The sequence below is a fragment of the Ranitomeya imitator genome, chromosome 5, assembly GCF_032444005.1.
Source record: "Ranitomeya imitator isolate aRanImi1 chromosome 5, aRanImi1.pri, whole genome shotgun sequence".
Classification (NCBI taxonomy): Eukaryota; Metazoa; Chordata; class Amphibia; order Anura; family Dendrobatidae; genus Ranitomeya; species Ranitomeya imitator.
Genome location: NC_091286.1, coordinates 715,908,045 through 715,928,744, shown reverse-complemented (window position 1 = coordinate 715,928,744; position 20,700 = coordinate 715,908,045). Strand labels below are relative to the sequence as shown.

Genomic DNA, 20,700 nt, shown 5'->3' with positions numbered 1-20,700 from the left:
GTGTTTATATTCCCTACCAAGTTATCGTTCAGTCAAAAATAAACTTTTTACTCGTGGTCTCCCTCATTTAACTGGCAGACACCTGGTTCTGGACAACCCAAGTCATCAGTTACAAGCAGCCTGCATGGGTATAGGGCCCCATCAATACAAGTCCACACACCCAGCAAGGACCGCGACCTTCATGTAACGTTCCGAGGCACAAGACACGAGTACCTTGCCCACAGATACCGCTTTGTGCCACATTATAAGATAACCGTTTTGATCCGCTACCTTCCTGATACCACTTAGGCTACGTTCACATTAGCGTTTTGCGTGTTTGCGTCGGGCGACGCAGCGGCGATGCATGCGTCATGCGCCCCTATATTTAACATGGGGGATGCATGGACATGCGTTGTGCTGCGTTGTCCGACGCATGCCTTTTTTTTCCGCCGCAAGCGTCGGGTGCAGAAAACGCAACAAGTTGCATTTTTCTTGCGTCCAAATTTCGGCAAAAAACGACGCATGCGTCGCAAAACGCAGCGTTTTTGCGTGCGTTTTGGTGCGTTTTTATTTGCGTTGTGTGTTGAGTCGCCGACGCAGCGGCACACAACGCAAATGTGAACGTAGCCTTAGGCTGCCGTCACACTAGCAGTATTTGGTCAGTATTTTACATCAGTATTTGTAGCCAAAACCAGGAGTGGGTGATGAGATGCAGAAGTGGTGCAGATGGTTCTATTATACTTTTCCTCTAATTGTTCCACTCCTGGTTTTGGCTACAAATACTGAAGTAAAATACTGACCAAATACTGATAGTGTGATGGCAGCCTTATTGTGACTTCAGACAAAGTCAACCAGATGGTCAAAAGGTAAATCCAAGGTCAGCAATGGTGATAAGGGTACCACTCAGAGCACAGTGCAGACACCTACCACTTGAGAAAAGCTACAATTGGCAAAGGACTGACAATTGTCCTAGTGCTAAATAGCCCTATAATCACTAAGGATAGAGGACTTGTCAGCCATCAATCACCCAATCACAATACGTGCACGTCAGCCTCAGATTGCGTAGTAGAGGTAGGACTCCCAATCCTGACAGATCAGCCATCACTTCATTCCATAGGGTGGCAGAGCTGTCATTCACAGCGTTCTTAGGACATTGTCAGTGGTGGAATCGTGACACAGTCCTTCTTTAGTACTGGGCCCTGGGAGACTCTGAACCTCAGTACAGCCTGTGACAAAGTCACTGGCAAAGTAATAGAGGGGAGCAGGGGCGGACATAGAGAGCTTGGGGCCCCTGTGCAGGAAATGTGTCTGGGCCCCCCTCCTTTTACGGTGTCAAAGCTATATATATATATATATATATATATATATATATATATAGCCACACACACACATGTATAACTTACATAGTCTCCTTTAATATGTACAGTACAGACCAAAAGTTTGGACACACCTTCTCATTTAAAGATTTTTCTGTATTTTCATGACTATGAAAACTGTAAAATCACACTGAAGGCATCAAAACTATAAATTGACACGTGGAATTATATACTTAACAAAAAGTGTTAAACAACTGAAATTATGTCTTATATTCTAGGTTCTTCAAAGTAGCCACCTTTTGCTTTGATGACTGTGCAGCGCCCCAGGGTCCTGGTCGTTGCAGTAATGTCATTTTCCTCTAGGGTGGAGTGATGTTACGTTTGGAGGCAATGAAGGAGAACTCTTTGTCAGGTAACACAATGCATGCAACATGTTCACACTCCACACCAGAAGGGGGAGCTCTAAGCCTGTTTAAGGTGAACTCCCCTATAAGAACATCCTGATCTGGAGGGAAAGGGTTCAGTTCCTGTCAGGAAGACAGAGGGAGAGGAAGCATAGGAGCCCTGTGGCCTGAATTGCCACAGTTCCTGGGAAGAGACATAGAAAGCAGAACATATTGTAGCAAGCGTGAAGGAATGAAGGAAAGCAGAGCAAAGAAGAGGATAACAGAGGGAGATCAGCTAGGAGCAGGCTGCTTCCTTCTGAGGCACAGAAATCCAATAGCCAGAATACTGAGGGAGTAAGGATCTCTACGCTTTACTTCAGAGACTGGCAGGACAGCTAATTGCAAGTTACCTGTCTGCACTTATACCCAGGAGGCACGGTGGCACCTCTCAGAGGCCGGGGTGTGCTGGAGTCCCTATAAACTGCCTCAAGCCACCAGTCATACGGGTTTGTCCTATCCATCTGAGTGACGGAGAGGGAGACATCTGTAACATCTTCAACAGTTGTGAGGACCTTATGAGAAGCTTAGCAGTAAGGGACTACAACACTGCAGCGCAAAGGAAGGCTACTGATTTCCACCTGGATAAGGGGACTCTGGGTTTGCCTCCAAACCGGCTGGACTCTTCCTGCCCTGTGTTCAGGTGCCCTGGACTGTGGATGCTGAAGCCTTCAGTAAAAGGTAAAGAGACTGCAGCCTTGTGTCCTCGTTCTTCTCTGCGCCTCTCACCATTCACCATCTACACCCTGGGAAGCCCTGGGGATACACTTCACCTGCGGGAAGGTATACCATCTAGCTGCCATAACACCACCCCAGCGGACCCCTAAGCAGCGTCGGTCACCCTGACCGAATACCACAGGTGGCATCATGAACACAAACTCTATCCCTTTAAAGACCTTTCCCTTTTACACTGATGTCCCAGGGTCATGGACCGGGTCAGCCACCGTGACATCCCCCTGTGAACCGAAGGACCCGGTACTGAGTACCCCGCTGCCCTGACGGGGCGATCCAACTGCTTTGCACACTCTTGGCACTCTCTTGATGGTCTTCAAGAGGTAGTCACCGGGAATGGTCTTCCAACAATCTTGAAGGAGTTCCCAGAGATGTTTACAACTTGTTGGCCCTTTTGCCTTCACTCTGCGGTCCAGCTCACCCCAAACCATCTCGATTGGGTTCAGGTCTGGTGACTGTGGAGGCCAGGTCATCTGGCGTAGCACCCATCACTCTCCTCTTTGGTCAAATAGCCCTTACACAGCTTGGAGGTGTGTTTGGGGTCATTGTCCTGTTGAAAAATAAATGATGGTCCAACTAAACGCAAATCGGATGGAATAGCATGCCGCTGCAAGATGCTGTGGTAGCCATGCTGGTTCAGTATGTCTTCAATATTGTCACCAGCAAAGCCCCCTCACACCATCACACCTCCTCCTCCATGCTTCACGATGGTAACCAGGCATGTAGAGTCCATCCATTTACCTTTTCTGCGTCGCACAAAGACGCGGTGGTTCGAACCAAAGATCTCAAATTTGGACTCATCAGACCAGCACAGATTTCCACTGGTCTAATGTCCATTCCTTGTGTTCTTTAGCCCAAACAAGTCTCTTCTGCTTGTTGCCTGTCCTTAGCAGTGGTTTCCTAGCAGCTATTTTACCATGAAGGCCTGCTGCACAAAGTCTCCTCTTAACAGTTGTTGTAGAGATGTGTCTGCTGCTAGACCTCTGTGTGGCATTGACCTGGTCTCTAATCTGAGCTGCTGTTAACCTGCGATTTCTGAGGCTGGTGACTCGGATAAACTTATCCTCAGAAGGAGAGGTGACTCTTAGTCTTCCTTTCCTGGGGCGATCCTCATGTGAGCCAGTTTCTTTGTAGCGCTTGATGGTTTTTGCCACTGCACTTGGGGACAATTTCAAAGTTTGCCCAATTTTTCGGACTGACTGACCTTCATTTCTTAAAGTAATGATGACCACTCGTTTTTCTTTACTTAGCTACTTTTTTCTTGCCATAATATAAATTATAACAGTGTATTCAGTAGGACTATCAGCTGTGTATCCACCAGACTTCTGCACAACACAACTGATGGTCCCAACCCCATTTATAAGGCTTATTAAACCTGACAGGGTACACCTGTGAAGTGAAAACCATTCCCGGCGACTACCTCTTGATGCTGATCAAGAGAATGCCAAGAGTGTGCAGAGCAGTCATCAAAGCAAAAGGTGGCTTCTTTGAAGAACCCAGAATATAAGACATATTTTCAGTTGTTTCACACTTTTTTGTTAAGTATATAATTCCACATGTGTCAATTCATAGTTTTGATGCCTTCAGTGTGAATGTACAATTTTCATAGTCATGAAAATACAAAAAAACTTTAAATGAGAAGATGTGTCCTAATTTTTGGTCTGTACTGTATATTGTCATCCCTTATTATACAGTGCCCTCTCTTGTTATCTACAGTACCGTCCCTTACATATTGAATTTTATAGAACCCTGTTTTTTATTACATACCGTCCTGTCTTGTTAGCTGTATAGTGCAATGATGGCTGATGGAGCATGGGAAAGTTTATTTTCTTAAGGAGGAGCTGATGGACTAGTAGTCTGGTCACTGACTCCTACATCAATTGTCATTTTATATCTAGCAAGAGAGACTTTGTCATAAAAGAGGGCACTATGAATAACAAAAATAACTAGATGGGTATTTCCTGAAGGAACTACAGATAGTGCTTTGGAATGGTGCCCGGGCTGCCCCTGCAAGACTTTCACACTTGGGTGCCCCTCAGGCACTGGTTTGGTAGTTGTAGCCCCTCAGGGTTGAGCTTAACCCCTGGGGACCTGCTGAGGCCACTTGCACCTCCTAGGGCCCATTTTATTTTACATAGTAACATAGTAACATAGTTAGTAAGGCCGAAAAAAGACATTTGTCCATCCAGTTCAGCCTATATTCCATCATAATAAATAAATACCCAGATCTACGTCCTTCTACAGAACCTAATAATTGTATGATACAATATTGTTCTGCTCCAGGAAGACATCCAGGCCTCTCTTGAACCCCTCGACTGAGTTCGCCATCACCACCTCCTCAGGCAAGCAATTCCAGATTCTCACTGCCCTAACAGTAAAGAATCCTCTTCTATGTTGGTGGAAAAACCTTCTCTCCTCCAGACGCAAAGAATGCCCCCTTGTGCCCGTCACCTTCCTTGGTATAAACAGATCCTCAGCGAGATATTTGTATTGTCCCCTTATATACTTATACATGGTTATTAGATCGCCCCTCAGTCGTCTTTTTTCTAGACTAAATAATCCTAATTTCGCTAATCTATCTGGGTATTGTAGTTCTCCCATCCCCTTTTTTTGATCTTCAGAAAATGTAAGCGGGGTCACTCTGGGTCCGATTTGGTGGGCGGAGCCACTCAGGGTCCGATTTGGTGGGCAGAGCACCTCAGGTGCTGATTTGGTGGGTGGGGTCATTCTGGGTCCAATTTGGTGGACGGGGCCCCTCAGGGGCCGATTTGGTGGATGGGGCCCCTCAGATGCCGATTTGGTGGGCGGGCCCACTCTGGGTCTGATTTGGTGGGTGAGGCCACTCTGTTGCCGATTTGGTGGGCGGGGCCCCTCAGGGGCCGATTTGGTGGGCGGGGCCCCTCAGGGGCTGATTTGGTGGGTGGGGCCACTCTGGGTCTGATTTGGTGGGTGGGGCCCCTCGGGCCGATTTGGTGGGCGGGGCCCCTCAGATGCCAATTTGGTGGGCGGGGCCACTCGGGGGCCGATTTGGTGGGCGAGGCCACTCTGGGGCCGATTTGGTGGGCGGGGCCCCTCAGGGGCCGATTTGGTGGGCGGGGCCCCTCAGGGGCCGATTTGGTGGGTGGGGCCACTCTGGGTCCGATTTGGTGGGCGGGGTCACCCTGGGTCCGATTTGGTGGGCGGGGTCACTCTGGGTCTGATTTGGTGGACAGAGCCAATCAGGGATAGATTTGGTGGGCGGGGTCACTCAGGGTCCGATTTGGTGGGTGGGGTCACTCTGGGTCCGATTTGGTGGGCGGGGTCACTCTGGGTCCGATTTGGTGGGCGGGGTCACTCTGGGTCCGATTTGGTGGGTGGGGTCACTCTGGGTCCGATTTGGTGGGCAGAGCCAGTCAGGGATAGATTTGGTGGGCGGGGTCACTCAGGGTCAAATTTGGTGGGCGGGGTCACTCAGGGTCCGATTTGGTGGGCGGGGTCACTCGGGGTCCGATTTGGTGGGCGGGGCCACTCGGGGTCCGATTTGGTGGGCGGGGCCACTCGGGGTCCGATTTGGTGGGCGGGGCCACTCAGGGTCCGATTTGGTGGGTGGGGCCACTTGGGGTCAGATTTGGTGGGCGGGGCCACTCTGGGTCATGATTTGGTGGGCAGGGCCACTCGGGGTCCGATTTGGTGGGCGGGGCCACTCGGGTCCGATTTGGTGGGCGGGGCCACTGGGGTCCGATTTGGTGGGCGGGGCCACTCGGGGTCCGATTTGGTGGGCAGGGCCACTCTGGGGTCCGATTTGGTAAGCGGGGCCCACTCTGGGTCCGATTTGGTGGGCGGGGCCACTCTGGGTCCGATTTGGTGGGCGGGGTCACTCTGGGTCTGATTTGGTGTGCGGGGTCACTCTGGGTCAGAATTGGTGGGCGGGGTCACTCGGGGTCCGATTTGGTGGGCGGGGCAACTCCGGGTACGATTTGGTGGGCGGGGCCACTCTGGGTCATGATTTGGTGGGCGGGGCCACTCGGGGTCCGATTTGGTGGCCTGGGCCACTCGGGGTCCGATTTAGTGGGCGGGCCACTTGAGGACCGATTTGGTGGGTGGGGCCACTCTGGGGTCCGATTTGGTGGGCGGGGCCACTCTGGGTCCGATTTGGTGGGCGAGGCACCTTGGGGGCCGATTTGGTGAGGGGAGCACCTCGGAGGCCGATTTGGTGAGGGGAGCACCTCTGGGGCCGATTTGGTGAGGGGGCACCTCAGGGGCCGATTTGGTGGGCGGGGCACCTCGGGGGCCGATTTGGTGGGTGGGGCACCTCGGGGGCCAATTTGGTGGTCGAGGCACCTCGGGGGGGGTGATTTGGCGGGCGGGGCCACTCGGGGTCCGATTTGGTGGGCAGGGCTACTCTGGGTCTGATTTGGTGGGCGGGGCCACTCGGGGGGGGGGGGGGGCGATTTGGTGGGCGGGGCCACTCGGGGGCCGATTTAGTACTTGGGTACTGTTCCAGGATCCAGACGGGCCACTTTGGACACCTATGGGTAATTAATCCCTTTACTTTTCCACTAACATTTCACATGTTGCCGGGTGTTTGTGTGTGATGCATTATATGGTTAGTGCCATTGTAACATTTACAACTGCCATACATCAGACCCAATTGCACACATGCAGAGGTTATAAGTACTTGCTGCCGCAACATTCAATTTACTATTTGCCTTAATGATAAACTTACCTGGAGCAGCCAGTGCCAGGCAGCAGCTGTCAAGGCAAACAGGATCATGGGGTGCATTAAAAGAGGTCTGGATACACATGATGAGAGCATTATACTGCCTCTGTACAAATCCCTAGTTAGACCGCACATGGAGTACTGTGTCCAGTTTTGGGCACCGGTGCTCAGGAAGGATATAATGGAACTAGAGAGAGTACAAAGGAGGGCAACAAAATTAATAAAGGGGATGGGAGAACTACAATACCCAGATAGATTAGCGAAATTAGGATTATTTAGTCTAGAAAAAAGACGACTGAGGGGCGATCTAATAACCATGTATAAGTATATAAGGGGACAATACAAATATCTCGCTGAGCATCTGTTTATACCAAGGAAGGTGATGGGCACAAGGGGGCATTCTTTGCGTCTGGAGGAGAGAAGGTTTTTCCACCAACATAGAAGAGGATTCTTTACTGTTAGGGCAGTGAGAATCTGGAATTGCTTGCCTGAGGAAGGTGGTGATGGCGAACTCAGTCGAGGGGTTCAAGAGAGGCCTGGATGTCTTCCTGGAGCAGAACAATATTGTATCATACAATTATTAGGTTCTGTAGAAGGACGTAGATCTGGGGATTTATTATGATGGAATATAGGCTGAACTGGATGGACAAATGTCTTTTTTCGGCCTTACTATGTTACTATGTCTTAAGGTTTCAAGGGATACTATAGCTAGATGGATTAGGGACGCCATTAGCCCAGCATACACCTCTACTAAGATGCCGGTTCCTGAGAACCCGAAGGCCCATTCCACCAGGGTCATGGTGACCTCGACTGAGAGTGCAGAGTGTTATGGTCTGGTGATTAAGGAGCAACATGCGACTAGCTCTGAGCAGGTGGTAACTATACTAACCGCAGTCCCTAAGCTCGACACAACACTAGAAGTAGCCGTGGAATGCTCCTAACTCTGCCTAGGCATCTCGTCACAGCCTAAGCGCTAACTACCCCTAAAGATAGCAGGAAAACTATCTTGCCTCAGAGAAAATCCCCAAAGGATAGATTAGCCCCCACAAGTAATGACTGTGAGAGGAGAAGGAAATGACAGACGTAGTGTGAAACAAGATTAAGCACAGGAGGCCACTTCTAGCTAGATAGAAATAGTACAGGACAGAACGCTGTGCGGTCAGTAATAAAAACTAGAAAAAGTCCACCGCAGAGGAATGCAAAAAATCTCCACACCTGACTAAAGGTGTGGAGGGCAAACTCTGCTGCCCAGAGCTTCCAGCCTAGCTGAATAGATCCATACTGATAAGCTGGACAAAAGAACAAAACATAGAAAGTGCTGAACAACAAAGTCCACAACAAGTGAACTGCAAAAGGACAAGCAAGGACTTAGCTTTTGCTGAACTGGTCAGAGTGTCAGGAAAATCCTAAGAGCAATGACTCCAGGCAGGAACAATTGACAACTGGCTTTGAATGAGGGATAAGGCCAGACTAATATAGCCGAGCCAGAAAGACGATCAGTGAAAACAGCTGCTGAAGCTAAATCCAAGAAGCAGCCATACCACTCAAAACCACAGGAGGGAGCCCGAGAGCAGAACTCACAAAAATGCTACTTACAATCACCGGAGGGAGCCCAAGAGCGGAATTCACAACAGCAGAGGTGTAAATCGACAGAATATGTAACATGGCTACATGCTCTTCACCTTCCACCTTCTTTAAAGGGACACTGTCACCTGGATTCGGAGGGAACAATCTTCAGCCATGGAGGCGGGGTTTTCGGGTGTTTGATTCACCCTTTCCTTACCCGCTGGCTGCAATATTGGATTGAAGTTCATTCTCTGTCCTCCGTAGTACATGCCTGCACAAGGCAATCTTGCCTTGCGCAGGCGTGTACTATGGAGGACAGAGAATGAACTTCAATCCAATATTGCAGCCAGCATGTAAGGAAAGGGTGAATCAAAAACCCCAAAACCCCGCCTCCATGGCTGAAGATTGTTCCCTCCAAATTCAGGTGACAGTGTCCCTTTAAAGATACAAGTGTCATTATAATGCTCCTGTATAAAACATTGCCCCTCACTATATTGTCTGCACAAAATATGACCCCCACACTGTCCCTCTTATGGTACACGCTCTTCACACTGACCTCTCCTTTCCATACCAGCCCCCTCTTCACACTGTCCTCTCATACTGTGTCCCCCTATAGGGCCCAGTATTTATACTGTACTCTCTTATCAGACCCCCCCTCCTTGGTATACTATCCGCTCCTGGTTGTGCCCTTACACTGTCCCCCCATGCTACGCCCCCACTGCTCAGTTTCTATTCTGTGCCCACTCATTTTTCAACCCCCATACTGTCTCATCACACTATTCCCCCCTTCTCATTCCACAACCTCCCATTCCACAACCTCCATCATTTCCTCCTTCCCCAGCACTCCTATCATTGCCCATTCCACCACCTCCATCATTTCCTCCTTTGCCTTTTCCACCATACCCAGCATTTTCTCTTCCCCCACTATCCCCATCTTGGCCCTTTCCACCACCATCATCATTGTCCTTTCCGCCGCCATCACATCACCATACTTGCCCATTCGACCACCTCCATCATTTTCTCCCCCTCCAATATCATCAGTGTGCTTTCCACCACCACCATCCTTGTCCATTATACCACCTCCATCATTTATTCCCCCCTCATTATTGCCCTTTCCACCACCTCCATGATTTCCTTCTCCCCCACCACCATCTTTGCCCATTCCAATTTCCCCCTCCATCATTGCCTCTCCCCATCATTACCCATTCCACCACCTCCATCATTTCCTCCCCCCACCCCATCATTGCCCATTCCACCACATCCATCATCTCCTCCTCCCCCTCCATCCCAATTATTGCACTCTCCCCATCATTGCCCTCACCTCTCCTCCCCGTACGCACACACAAAACCATTTACATCTCTGCACATTCACCCGCAGCTCTACGCATGCACGCACACACAACACACACACAGCACCTCTCACCTATATACACACACGTACAACACACACACAGCACCTCTCACTTATATACACACACGCACAACACACACACAGAACCTCTCACTTATATACACACACGCACAACACACACACAGCACCTCTCACTTATATACACATACAATTTACTACCATTGCCCCTGGCCCCTGCTCCCTCCCTATCCTGGCTGCAGGCTCCATATAGCCGACCGACCCCCCAACCCAACCAGCCCCCTTAAATATCAAACATCAGACTCTAATCTAAGTTTGGTAGGTGTCTTCAGCTCCATTACCCAGCCGGTCCCCGCGGGTTGGAGCTGGAGCACACTTACCACCGTCCAACAACACTGCAACGCAGCAGCCTGTGCTTCGCCTGCTCTGTGTGTCTGTGAAGAGTGATGTCACCGCTGCTGGCGCTTCACTGATGCGGAAGTGTCAGCAGCGGTCAGCGGCACCTCAGCGGTCGTCAGAAGGGATCACAGTTCACAACAGCCAGGCAAGCCAAAGGTACTAGCGACAGCAGCGGCACAGCCGCGGTGTCGCTGTACACCTTGGGATTTGACTACGGCGCCCAGCACTTTCTCTGAGCCGGCTGTCAATTTGACAGCCGGCTCAGAGAACGGGATTATCTCAGACTGTGGGGGCAGCAGAATGCCGCCGATGGGGAGCCTCCTTGGACCGCCGCATCATTAGGCGGCTCGCTGGCGCCCCCCTGTCGGCGCCCCGGCTGCCCCCCCCCTGGATATGCCACTGTCTGTGATGTATAACATGGCCCACAGCGGTTTATGAGTGCATAATAAACCGCATAGACTGTTTTGTGAGAAAAACTTGCCTGTGTGCTTTCATCCCAATGCCAAGCGAGCATTCCCCCACACATGCAGTAAGCACCGTATTACACACCAAAATAGCGCCCCAGTAACAGGCGCGCTGTCTGGGTGTTATGTTTGACACCAATTTTTCCTTCACTTCCCATATACAATCTCTTGCCCAATCCTGCGTCTACACCTAAAGAATATTATATTTCTAGAATTCGCCCCTTTCTCACTATGGAAACAACAAAAACCCTCACTGTCGCCCTGATCCACTCCCACCTGGACTACTGCAATGCTTTATTAACCCCTTCATGACTCGGGGTATTTTCATTTTCGCTTTTTGCTCCCCTTCTAACCAGAGCCATAACTTTTTTATTTTTCTGTCAATTTGGCCACGTGAGCGCTTATTTTTTGCGGGACAACTTGTACTTTTCAATGAAATCATTGGCTTTAGCATGTCATGTACTAGAAAACAGGAAAAAAATGTCACGGAGACCAAAAAAACTTAATTCTAGTGTTTCAAATTTTTTTCTTGCTACGCTGTTTAGCGATCAGGTTAATCCTTTTTTATTGATAGATCGGGTGATTCTGAATGCGGCGATACCAAATATGTGTAGGTTTGATTGTTTTATTTTGAATGGGGCGAAAGGGGGGTGATTTAAACTTTTATATTTTTTTCATATTTTTAAAACTTTTTTTTAAACTGTTGCCATGCTTCAATAGCCTTCATTGGAGGCAAGAATCTGGTACAACTCGATTGGCTCTGCTATATAGGAGCGATGCATAGAGCATATGTAGCTGCATAACAGGCTTGCTATGAGCGCTGACCACAGGGTGGCACTCACAGCAAGCCGGCATCAACAACCATAGTGGTCTTCAATAGACCTCTGGTTGTTATGCCGACGCATCGCTGACCCCGATCACATGACGGGGTCAGCAATGCGCTAATTTCCGGCCCGATGGTTAGAAGCTAGAAGCGGTAGTTAAATGCCGCTGTCAGCATTTGACAGCGGCATTTAACTAGTTAATAGCGGCGGCTGAATCGCGATTTCATCCGCCGCTCTTGCGAGCACATGTCAGCTGTACAAAACATCTGACATGTCCCGGCTTTGCAGGCTCACCGCCGGAGCCCGCATCAAAGCGGGGGATCTGACCTCAGGCGTACTATCCCGTCCAATGTCAGAAAGGGGTTAATTGGCCTCCCCCTCACTTTACTTCCCCTCTCCAGTCCATCTTTAATGCAGCAGCCAGGGTTGTCCATCTGGCTAATTGGTACTCAGACACGTCTGCTCTTCGACAGTCATTGCACTGGCTGCCCATCTACTATATAATTGTCTAAGGGTCACTTCCGTCTTTTTGTCTGTTGCGGATATTCATTGGTCTTGGCTAGCCAGTGGGCGTAGACAAAAGGGCAGGGGAGGCCAGGAAGTATGCAGTTCTGGGCTAGGTGGTGACAGCTGGCAGTGACCGAACGGGTTTTATAAGCCATTGTCTGGCTGCGGCCTGAGCATTTATAATTCTCTCGCTGCAGCATGCCTGCTAGCCAGTCCACAGTGAAGCGGCCCATCCGGTGACTGATTATCCTAGGTGTAGTTCTCTGACTGACCTGAGGGTAAGGGGGGCGCCGGAGAGCTGCAAGTTCCGAAGCGGAACTGGAAAGCGGGATATACATAAATCCCTGCAGTGTGTGGTATATTGTAGCAGCAGTGGGATAACTAAAATAAGCCCCTGCGGTAAATTGATAGGTCAATAGCCTTGTTTGTGTTTTCACCACATTGTAGCAGCGGTGGGTTAACTAAGATGATCCCCCCTGCACATGTGATAGCCATGTGCTGGCCATAAGGTCACTTCGATCCGTGACAGTACACATGCGTAGTAAGCTGCGGTCCCGCACTTAATACGCATGTGACTAGGAAGATAATGCGGTTTTACCAAATCTAATGAAAGCGTATGAGTAATTTATGCAGCGGAGATGGAGCATCTCCACTATATAAATTGACATGCTGCAGTCTGGAAAGACACGTCACATGTCCGTCTCTGCGAGTGAGCCGCATCGGTGCACACAAAGTGCGAATGGGATTTCTTGAAATCCCATCCACTTTGCTGTAACAGCCGGATGCTGCAGGTTGGACATTGAGGATGTACACAGCGTCCAACCCGCAGCGTTTACTGACCGTGGGAACATATCCCAATATACAGTATGTACTAACAGGAAATCACTTATTTCTTTTTTTTCCTTCCCAGATGCCAACTTTCAATTAGCTTTATTTCAAGTGACAAAAAAAACATGCCATGGAAAAACGCATCAAAAACGCAGGTGACCTGCCAGTGACCTCAGATGCATATTTGGTGCAGATTTCACCTGCATCAAATCCTGAGCAAATACGGTTCTGTTCACACTTGCAGTCAGCACACAAATGGATGATGGATAAATTACCATGAGCAAAGCTTGCTAGATATGGTTCTGTTCACACTTGCAGTCAGCACACGAATGGATGATGGATAAATTACCATGAGCAAAGCTTGCTAGATACGGTTCTGGTCACACTTGCAGTCAGCACACGAATGGATGATGGATAAATTACTATGAGCAAAGCTTGCTAGATATGGCTCTTCGGTGGTATTCAGTTAGTGGGGACCGACACTGCTTTAAGGGGTCCTCTGGGGTGATGTTATTGCTGCTAAATGGTATAACTTTCCAGAGGTGAGGTGTATCCCCAGGGCTCCCGGTGTGTAGATGGAAGATGGTGAATGGCGCAGTAAAGAACGAGGACGCAGGTTTGCAGTCTCTTTACCTTGTTTACTGAAGATTTCAGGCAGCCACAGTCCAGGGCACCAGATCACAGGGCAGGCAGGGTCCGGCCAGCTTGGAAGCGAATCCAGAGTCCCCTTTACCAAGTGGAGTTAGAAGCCTTCCTCTAGCGCGGTGGTGTTGTAGTCCCTTACTGCCTATGGCTTCAGATAAGGTCCTCACAGATGTTCTCTATCTGTCCCCTGTATAGTATAGGACATAACCCGTATGACTGGTGACTTGAGTCTGTTTATAAGGACTCTACCACGCCCCAGGTTCTAAAGGTGTCACCATGTCTCCTGGGTTTTAAGGCGGACAGGTAACTTGAAGTTCAGCTGTCCTGCCGGTCTCTGATGTAAGTCATAGAGTCCTTGCAACCTCGGTGGTCTGGCTACCAGTTATTTGCGCTTCAGAGGGAGGCAGCCTGATCTTAGCTGGTCTCCCCTGATGTTACTCTCCTGTGCTTCGCTCTCCTGCACACTCACTGAACAATGTTCAGCTTTCTGTATGTCTCTTTCCAGGAGCTGTTTGTGCTTCAGGCTACAGGTCCCTTCAGACCTTCTTACACTCTATGTCAGTCTGCTCTCTTCTGTGTCTCTCACTTTCTAAACTGAAACTGACCTCTTTCCCTCCAGATCAGGATGTATTTATAGGGGAGTTCACCCTAAACTAGGCTTAGAGCTCCCCCTTCTGGTCTGGAGTGTGAACATGTTGTATGCATTGTGGTTACCTGATAAAAGATATTCCTTCATCGCTTCCAAACGTAACATCACTCTCCCCGTGAGGAAAGCAATGCAACTGTGACGACCAGGACCCTGGGGTGCCACACAAACATGATGATCCTGCCCCTCAGGACTATGCTGATGGAAATTGTATCCATTGCCCCAATTCTCAATAAGTGTTCCTAACCCCACATGATGCTTTCAACTATAGCAGTTTCCACAAAGAGACTTTTGATACTACAGCAGCCATGTAGTTCCAGGCCAGATTGTGGGGTGGGTGGAGCAACCGTGGTTAAAGATAAATTTTACGGGTAACATAAAACATTGGTATAAGCTGGAATTAGTACGAGGTAAATTCATAACACACCTGGCTAAGAAGCTTCCAGTAGGAGAGACTCCAGTAAAAGAACATAAGTGAAGTCTGCGATACCCACACTCTTCAAAGACAGAAAAAGGTGTGACAGCACGATTCGTGATAATAGGTGTTTTCAGAAAAATAACCATGGAAATTTGTACAATAGTGAGTTGTGGTTTACAGATACTGCCCAGACTTGTTAACAACTTGACACGTTTGATTACTCTTTAGAGTCTTAAGACATGCAGGAGGAAAGAGATTGGTTTCCAAAACAGCTGAACTTGGTGTGCCAATCCTTCGATGCAAGGACTTTTGACTTACAGTTGTGTGAAAAAGTCTTTGCCCCCTTCCTGATTTCCAATTCTTTTGCATGTCTGTCACACTTAAATGTTTTCAGATCACCAAACAAATGTAAATATTAGACAAAGGTAACACAAGTAACCACAGGCAGTTTTAAATTAAGGTGTTTATTGTTAAGGAAAAAGAAATCCAAGCCCACGAGGCCCTGTGTGAAAAAGTGATTGCCCCCTAAACCTAATACCTGGTTAGATCACCCTTAGCAGCAATAACTGCAATCAAGCATTTGTGATAACCGGCGATGAGTCTTTTGCAACACTCTGGAGAAATTTTGACCCACTCATCTTTGCATAATTGTTGTCATATGTTGATCTGAAATATTTAAGCGTGGCCAACATGCAAAAGAATAGGAAATCAAGAGGGGGCAAACACTTTTTCACACAACTGTTTTTTTCATGTAAGACCAGTTCTATGACCACATAACTAAAACATTTTTAGGTGTGAAGTAAAACATCAATATTGCCATAGGTTTGTAGGTCTCCTACCCATTAAAATATGAATTATCATACCTTCTGAGTTATGCAATGCAATTTCTCTGATAATCCCTCAGCTTGGCTTTAGTAGTAAAACATTTTCTTCATGGTGAACATGAATACAGCTTCTCCCCTGTGTGAATTCTCTCATGCTTAACAAGATTTGATTTATCTATAAATGATTTGCCACACTGAGAACATGAATACGGTTTCTCTCCTGTGTGAATTCTTTTATGCGTAATGAGATGTGCCATCTGCATAAAACATTTTCCACATTCAGAACACGAATATGGTTTCTCCCCTGTGTGACTTCTCTCATGTGTAACAAGACAGGATTTCTGCAGAAAACATTTTCCACATTCTGAACATGAATACGGTTTCTCTCCTGTATGAATTTTCTCATGTATAACAAGATTTGCTTTTTCTGAAAAACATTTCCCACATTCTGAACATGAATACGGCTTCTCTCCTGTGTGACTTCTCTTATGTGAAACAATTTGAGATTTATTCGTAAAACATTTCCCACACTCTGAACAAGAATACGGCTTTTCTCCTGTATGAATTCTCTTATGCGTAAGAAGATCTGATTTATATATAAAACATTTCCCACATTCTGAACAAGAATATGGTTTTTCCCCTGTGTGAATTCTTTCATGTCTGGCAAGATACAATTTCTGCATAAAATCTTTCCCACATATGGAACATTTGAATGGTTTCTCTCCTATGTGAATTCCATGATGTTTAACAAGACTTGATTTATGTGTACAATATTTTCCACACTGTGAACATGAATACGGCTTTTCTCCTGTATGAATTCTTTGATGTGTAACAAGATGTGATCTACATGTAAAACATTTCCCACATTCTGAACATGAATACGGCCTTTCTCCTGTGTGAATTCGCTCATGTCTAATAAGACTTGATTTATTTGTAAAACATTTTCCACATTCTGAACACGAATATGGCTTCTTCCCTGTGTGAATTCTATGGTGTATAACAAGATGGGATTTTTCTATAAAGCATTTCCCACATTCTGAACATGAATACGGCCTCTCCCCTGTGTGACTTCTCTCATGTGTAACAAGATTTGACTTTTTTGTAAAACATTTGCCACATTTTGAACATGAATACAATTTATCTCCTTTGTGACTTTTGTGTGGATGAAGACCTGAGTTTTTTCTAAACTGTTTTTCACCACAATGAAACTCTTTACCCTCTTTCAGACTTGTTTTTGTGGTATCAATTTGTGATTGGTTAAGAGAAGGTTCCTCATTATTAGGGGGGTGATATAACAGATCTGGACACAGAGGTCCTGGATGTACAGTAAGGGTATTGATGCTTTGTCCTGGAGAGTACTGCATGAAATCTTCATCTTCTACTTTACAACTTAGGTTTCCTGGACAGTTATTGTTGGTATACTCTGTTGAGATTAAAAATATAGATTACATTTTTTTGCAATACCAAAAAGTATACATATTTATAACACTGCTATGGGACTAGAAAGACCCATGCAGCTTGAGGTGCAGTTATTTTGAGCCAAAGCTAGACGTGGAACTATCAAAAAGAAGTACAAGACAAACATTATATTTTTAATAACCTTTGAAACCGTGTTTGGATTTGGCTAAGAAACATGGTGTAGAGGCTGTATGTGTGATTCTAGCATTATGGAAGACATATTGATGTACCAATGACCTAGTTTACGCTCAGCAGCCAATATCATGACATAATCCTGGATTTGCCTCAGCACAACCTTCTCTAGTAGTGTAGTCACATCTACCCTCTGCAGTATGTGATCCTTCAATACTAATGGGGCATCACTTTAATACAAATGTTCCTCCAACGTAACTTTTGAGATCTGACATCGGGCATTGAGAGACGCAGTTCAATCACCAAGGCACAAGTCCCATTCTGAATCACATGTGCAGGACATTGTGTGGGATCCTCAGCTACTACAGTATCTCTCCACAGATGATCTCAGATTTAACACAAGAATAACACTGGGGAGGATTATTGTATTTTACCCTTTTAAGCCATTCACAACATGCACCATTCATGTACGGCACAAGTCAGAAACGGGCGCATGGAGCGGGCTGACAGGGTGAGGCTGACCCCTACTCAGCAGGTGATGACTATGTGTTACATCCAGGTCCTGCCTCTAACATTCGCAGGTGGAGCAGAGCTCTGCCCTTGCATGCTAATCTATGAAATGCTGCTGTTAAACTCTGACAGCCGTATTCAGCACTCCAGCATGGGGACACATCATTCCATGAGCCCATCAACGTGCCTGTGATATGATCACAGGTAGTTGATGGGTTGGTATGACAACCGGAGGTTTGTGCTTGTCCTTACAGAGCTCCTTTGAAACCTTGCCGATGGCAAGGCAAGTGTTAAAGGGGCACACTAATAATCTTTCGCCCGAGGCCCACGAAAACTTGAGCCAACCCTGGCGATGGCGCACATCAAGATGAATGCCGGCTGCAGCTCTGACAGGGCACTCTGCTCTATGACAATTCGCAGAAACGGTGTTTTGGGCTGTTGGCCCTCGTCAGTGCGAAGCATGAGAACTAGCCTCTCGCCTAGCCAAATTAGTTCTCATGCTTCGCACTGAGGGCCAACAGCCCAAAACACCATGTCTGTGAATTGAGATACTGATTTGGCTTTTATCCTAAGTCATATTGCACGACTCGTTAAAGGGTTGATTGTGACTTATAGGATCACTACTTCCAACAGGTGGCTGTTATGACCTGGTGGTTAGGAGCAACCGACCTGATAGTTAAACTCATACAGGACGAGCTCTGGGATGTGGGAGCTCTGCTGACCGCAAGCCCTAATCCTATCACACACACTAAAAATAGCCGTGGAGCGCTCCTGACGCTCCCTAGGTGCCTCGTCACAGGCATTATTTTCTATCTCTAGGGCTAGCTAGCTCTGAGGCTACCTTGCCTCAGAGAAATTTCCCAAAGGAATAGGCAGCCCCCCACATATAATGACTGTGAGTAAAGATGAAAGTCACAAACGCAGAAATGAAATAGGTTTCAGCAAAGGGAGGCCAGACTTACTAAATAGACAGAGGATAGGAAAGGAATCTTTGCGGTCAGCACAAAAACCTACAAAAGACCACGCAGAGTGTGCAAAAGGGTCCTCCGCACCGACTCACGGTGCGGGGGGTGCCACTCTGCATCCCAGAGCTTCCAGCTAGCAAGACAAATCAGGAAAAGCAGCTGGACAAAGAAACAATGAGCAAAAATAACAATAAGGAACTTAGCTTCTGCAGGAGAAGACAGGTCACCAGGCAGATCCAGGAGCGAACTGAACCAATGCTAAAACATTGACAGCTGGCATGGAGTAACGATCTGAGTGGAGTTAAATAGAGAAGCCAACCAAAAGATAAACCACGTCACCTGTGTAAGGAACCTCAGAAGCAGCAGCTTCACTCATAGCCACCAGAGGGAGCCCATAGACAGAACTCGCCGAAGTACCATTCACGACCACAGGAGGGAGTTCGACAACAGAATTCACAACAGTACACCCCCCCCTTGAGGAGGGGTCACCGAACCCTCACCAGAGCCCCCAGGCCGATCAAGATGAGCCAAATGAAAGGCACAAACAAGATCGGCAGCATGAACATCAGAGGCAAAAACCCAGGAATTATCTTCTTGACCATAACCCTTCCACTTGACCAGGTACTGGAGTTTCCGTCTCGAAACACGAGAATCCAAAATCTTCTCCACCACATACTCCAACTCCCCCTCGACCAACACCGGGGCAGGAGGATCATTGAGGGAACCATAGGCGCCACGTATCTCCGCAACAACGACCTATGGAACACATTATGGATGGCAAAAGAAGCTGGAAGGTCCAAACAAAATGACACAGGATTAAGAACCTCAGAAATCTTATATGGTCCAATGAAACGAGGCTTAAACTTAGGAGAGGAAACCTTCATAGGAACGTGACGAGATGACAACCAAACCAAATCCCCAACACGAAGTCGGGGACCAACACAACGCCGGCGGTTAGCGAAACGTTGAGCCTTCTCCTGGGAAAATGTCAAATTGTCCACCACATGAGTCCAAATCTGCTGCAACCTATCCACCACCGCATCCACACCAGGACAGTCCGAAGGCTCAACCTGCCCTGAAGAGAAACGAGGATGGAAACCAGAATTGCAGAAAAAAGGAGAAACTAAAGTAGCCGAGCTGGCCCGATTATTAAGGGCGAACTCAGCCAAAGGCAAGAAGGACACCCAATCATGCTGATCAGCAGAAACAAAGCATCTCAGATATGTCTCCAAAGTCTGATTAGTTCGTTCGGTTTGGCCATTAGTCTGAGGATGGAAAGCCGAAGAAAAAGACAAATCAATGCCCATCTTAGCGCAAAAGGACCGCCAAAACCTCGAAACAAACTGGGAACCTCTGTCCGAGACGATGTTCTCCGGAATGCCATGCAAACGAACCACATGCTGGAAAAACAATGGCACCAAATCAGAGGAGGAAGGAAGTTTAGATAAGGGTACCAAATGGACCATCTTAGAGAAGCGATCACAAACCACCCAAATGACCGACATCTTTTGAGAAACAGGGAGATCAGAAATAAAATCCATGGAAATATGCGTCCAGGGCTTCTTCGGAATCGGCAAGGGCAAAAGCAACCCACTGGCACGAGAACAGCAGGGCTTAGCCCGAGCACAAATCCCACAGGACTGCACAAAAGAACGCACATCCCGTGACAAAGAAGGCCACCAAAAAGATCTAGCCACCAAATCTCTGGTACCAAAGATTCCAGGATGACCAGCCAATACTGAACAATGAATCTCCGAGATAACTCTACCAGTCCATCTATCAGGGACAAACAGTTTCTCCGTAGGACAACGGTCAGGTCTATCAGCCTGAAACTTTTGCAGCACACGCCGCAAATCAGGGGAAATGGCAGACAAAATTACCACTTCTTTAAGAATACCCGCCAGCTCCGGAACATCCGGAGAGTCAGGCACAAAACTCCTTGACAGGGCATCAGCCTTCACATTCTTAGATCCCGG

At 47.7% G+C, this 20,700-nt stretch overlaps 1 protein-coding gene across 4 annotated transcripts in view; it reads right to left on the bottom strand.

Annotated features, from left to right (window-relative positions):
- Positions 1-15,283: 15,283 nt before the first annotated feature.
- The window catches only part of LOC138638953 (zinc finger protein 484-like), a 196,140-nt gene continuing 190,723 nt past the window's right edge, over positions 15,284-20,700 (bottom strand). For all 4 annotated transcript variants that reach the window (XM_069728715.1, XM_069728717.1, XM_069728716.1 and 1 more), the window contains one exon: positions 15,284-17,082. In XM_069728715.1, coding sequence (XP_069584816.1) covers positions 15,767-17,082 — 1,316 coding nt within the window. In that variant the 3' untranslated portion in view covers positions 15,284-15,766. The remainder of the gene's footprint in view (positions 17,083-20,700) is intronic.